Source organism: Gossypium hirsutum, chromosome D02 (assembly GCF_007990345.1).
Source record: "Gossypium hirsutum isolate 1008001.06 chromosome D02, Gossypium_hirsutum_v2.1, whole genome shotgun sequence".
NCBI classification, from domain to species: domain Eukaryota; kingdom Viridiplantae; phylum Streptophyta; class Magnoliopsida; order Malvales; family Malvaceae; genus Gossypium; species Gossypium hirsutum.
The window spans coordinates 26293954-26297489 of record NC_053438.1 but is presented as its reverse complement, the minus strand read 5'-3'; the positions used below and the strand labels follow the sequence as shown (position 1 = coordinate 26297489).

General features: G+C 27.6%; 1 protein-coding gene across 1 annotated transcript; it reads right to left on the bottom strand.

Annotated features, from left to right (window-relative positions):
• Positions 1-1011: 1011 nt before the first annotated feature.
• LOC107910640 (uncharacterized) lies at positions 1012-1751 on the bottom strand. The gene has a single exon (XM_016838570.2). It carries the CDS (start codon positions 1648-1650, stop codon positions 1198-1200), a length of 453 nt encoding a protein of 150 aa, XP_016694059.1. The 5' UTR covers positions 1651-1751; the 3' UTR covers positions 1012-1197.
• Positions 1752-3536: the final 1785 nt, after the last annotated feature.

Here is a 3536-nt window from a genome sequence, read left to right as displayed (position 1 = left end):
ATAAAAAAATTTCTTACCATTTGCAATTGATTAGCCGAAATGTGATTGCCATCAAAACATATTAGATATTTTGCCATTGCTAATTTCAAAAACACCGAATAAATTGTAATAGAAAAAATAATATAGGAAAATCTTAAGATAATTTCAAAAAAAAGAAAGCTGAGAGAAAAAAATTTGAGTGAGAAATTAGGAGGGAATTGAGAGAAATTTGAGAGAGGTTTGAGAATGTGTGAGAGAGTTGAGATTGAATTGGAAAAATATGAATTGGGGGGATTATATAGGAAAAAAATTTAGACAGTTGGGGGGGGCAACGACAATTTTTTTGCAAATCAGCGAAAAATGCTTCAAACTAGAAGCGTTTTCGTTATTTCGTCCTAATTCGATTATTTTTCAGAAAAACGACCTATTCTGGTAATTATTTTTTTTCCTGACATTTTTAGGTAATTCTCACAAGTTTTGGCAATCAAAAAATATTTTTGGTAAAATAAATTTTGCAATAACATTTATTTATTTATTTATTGCATAGAATATGCTATAATATTCAGTTGGTTTACAATATGTTATGCAATATTATTGTTTTTATTCTCTATATTTGTTTTACCATTCATATTCGAGATTTGTAAATACTTTTCTCAACAATATTAACTTTAAAGTTCTATTTTGTGTTTTTCTCTTAAAAATATAATATGTTTTAACATTACACCCAACCATATATTATTTTGCTTGTGTTGACGGTGAGGATTAAGATTCAAGTTTGATAATTCGTTCCCTTCCTCAAATTTATAATATATAAAAAAATTTCCATTCAGTTGATCTGGAAAGAAAAAAAAAACAGTCCAATATTTGTAAGATTCTCTCCGAACAATGAAAACAAAGGAGAATAAGAGAAGCCAACGACTTGTTCAAATTCTTTCAAAGTTGAATATAAAATTGTTGAAATACAAGCAAATGAATTAAGAAATAGCAAATCTTTCTAATTTTTGCACTCATTTAATTTTCAGTAATGTTCTATAGCAAATTCAACAACTGCCTTAATAATTGAAGTTCAAGAGACAAACAAACAAACTAGAAATGAAAAATCAAAGAAAAATAAAAAAAAATCTTTAACTACTTTAAACAATCCATCTTAAATAGAAAAATCCAAAAACTAAAATGAGGTAATAGTAATAGAAATATATCCCAATGCTTCCTCCAACTTCAAAATCGCTTGCTAATACTCGAGACTAAACTATTACTATTGTTGATGTTCTTAGTAGAATGTGTGGAAGGGGATGATCTAATTTTAATACAATAAACCAAAGCAGACGCAGCCAACAAAGCCAGACCCGTGACCCCACAAACCAAGCTCCCCAACAGCAGAACCTGTCTCACGTGATCACTTCCCCGCCGATTGCCTCCAGCACCCCACCACGGGGTGTCGTTGGAATTCGTGGCCTTGGGAAACGCCATCGTAGACGGCGTGGATGATGAGGACGAATTGGATGTTGCTCCGAAGAAGGACATCGTGTCCGATGAGTTCAGCCCCACCGTCGGCTGGCTTTGGTACCCCAAACCGTGGTCGGAGGGGCGTAGCTCCCTAGCCGTTGATTCCCTGAGAAGGATGAGGATGGAGATGGCAGCAGCAATTCGTATTGCGGGGAAAGAGGGCATAGCTGCTCATTAAAGCTTTGCTTCTTTTTTTGGTCGGAAAGGCTTTGTTTTTCCTTTTAGCTTGAGTGAAATAGAAGGTAAGGGCATTTTAATTTGCATGTTTGACGGGATGTTAAAAAGATACAAGTTAAGACTAATATGATTAAGGAAGCTGAGCGACGTCGTTTGAGTGTTAGACTACTTTATTTTTCTTTTTATTAGGGTTTAATACCTTGTGTGAAGTTTTTAAACTTCACAAGTAGAATTAATAAGTTGAAAAGTTTCTTATAGTAAAATATTTTAAAACAAAACACATGATAAAATTTTAATATTACTTGTGGAATAAAAATAAGAATGCTTTATCATTCTATCAAATATTAATTTTTTTATAATTAAAGGATAAATATATTAGAGATGGAATCTAAAATAATTTTTTTATTCAAATATATTTATTAAATTAGGTTGAAGGTTAAATTAATGAGACTTGGTTATCAGTTGTATCATTTAGAATAATTAGAAGTGTTAAATTTTTTTAAAGTAAACTATAAATTTAATAATTTACGTATAGTTTAAATTATCCTTTAGTTTTTAAAACTTATAAATTATGATATATTCATTAACATTATTGATATGTTATATTTTGATTACTAAACAATTACTGTTAATGGTGTAACATTATATATTTATTTTAGACAAAAATTTCAAGTCAAAATTCATAGTTAGTTCCTATATATTTTCTTCTTTTTAAACAATTTAATTATTTAATTATTTTTCTTTTCTTTTCTTTTCTTTCTTTTCTCTCTCTTCTCCCTTTGTCCAAAGTGCTCATTCTCCATTAAATACTTTGGGGTTTTTAATCCAACCTATTAAAAAATTGTAAAAATAAGTATAAAATTAAATGAATTTGGCTAATTTGATTTTAGTGAAAACATTGGTTTCATAATAGACTATCAAAATCATATTCAATAATATCTTGAAATGCCTATTTCATCTAAATTTTTAAATTTCTCAACATGTTAAGAAAACATAGTTCAACATTTTATTGTACAGAATGTGATTATGATGTTATGAGTATGATCAATATGTAAAAACTTCCTCATTAATATATATAAATTTAATTGGCATTAAATTCAAATTATTAAAAAACCTAAACAAGTCAAGGTTAATAATAATAATAATAAGGCTTAATAATAAATTTGGCCACTAACGTTTGCATATTTTGTCAAAATAGTTCTAATTGTATTTTTAAGCCTTTTCGGCAATTAACCTTTTTTTTTCAATCTGCTTAGAACTTTTTCTAACAGATTTAATGAATAAATTCAAGGTTTCAACATTTTGTTTACTGAGAAGTTTTTCGACTGAGTTAATTTTTTTAGATAATTACACTTATTTTCTTTAAATTAAGAGTTGTTTTTTAAATTTAACGTATTATTTATTTATTTTATTATTTTCCACATGTGATTATCTTATTGGGTTATCTAAGTAATAAATTATCTCATTAAAAATATTCCACATATGAAATTTCACATTATCCCCATTAACTTTTTTAATAGTATTTTCATTAAATCTGTTAGAAAAAGCATGTTGAAAAAAAGAATCAAGGTTGATGACCAAAAATGACTCAAAAATACAATTAAGGTCATTCTAACAAAACATGAAAACGTTATTGGCCAAATTTTTCATTAAGATAAATAATAATAATAATAATAATAATAATAATAATAATAATAATCCTTTTCTTTTTAAAATATTGTAATGCCCCACATTTGTCCTAATGTCTAATAGGAATGGAAGCGTAAATGATTTTGGAAATACTTAATATTTTAAACTTTGAAACAATTTAATAAATTCATATCAATGAGGTAAAAATCAATTTGTTAGTGTTTAGAGATGTCCATGACCGAATA

Coding starts and splice junctions, on each gene's coding strand:
- LOC107910640 (XM_016838570.2), bottom strand. CDS start 1,650: ATGCCCTCTTTCCCCGCAATACGAATTGCTGCTGCCATCTCCATCCTC.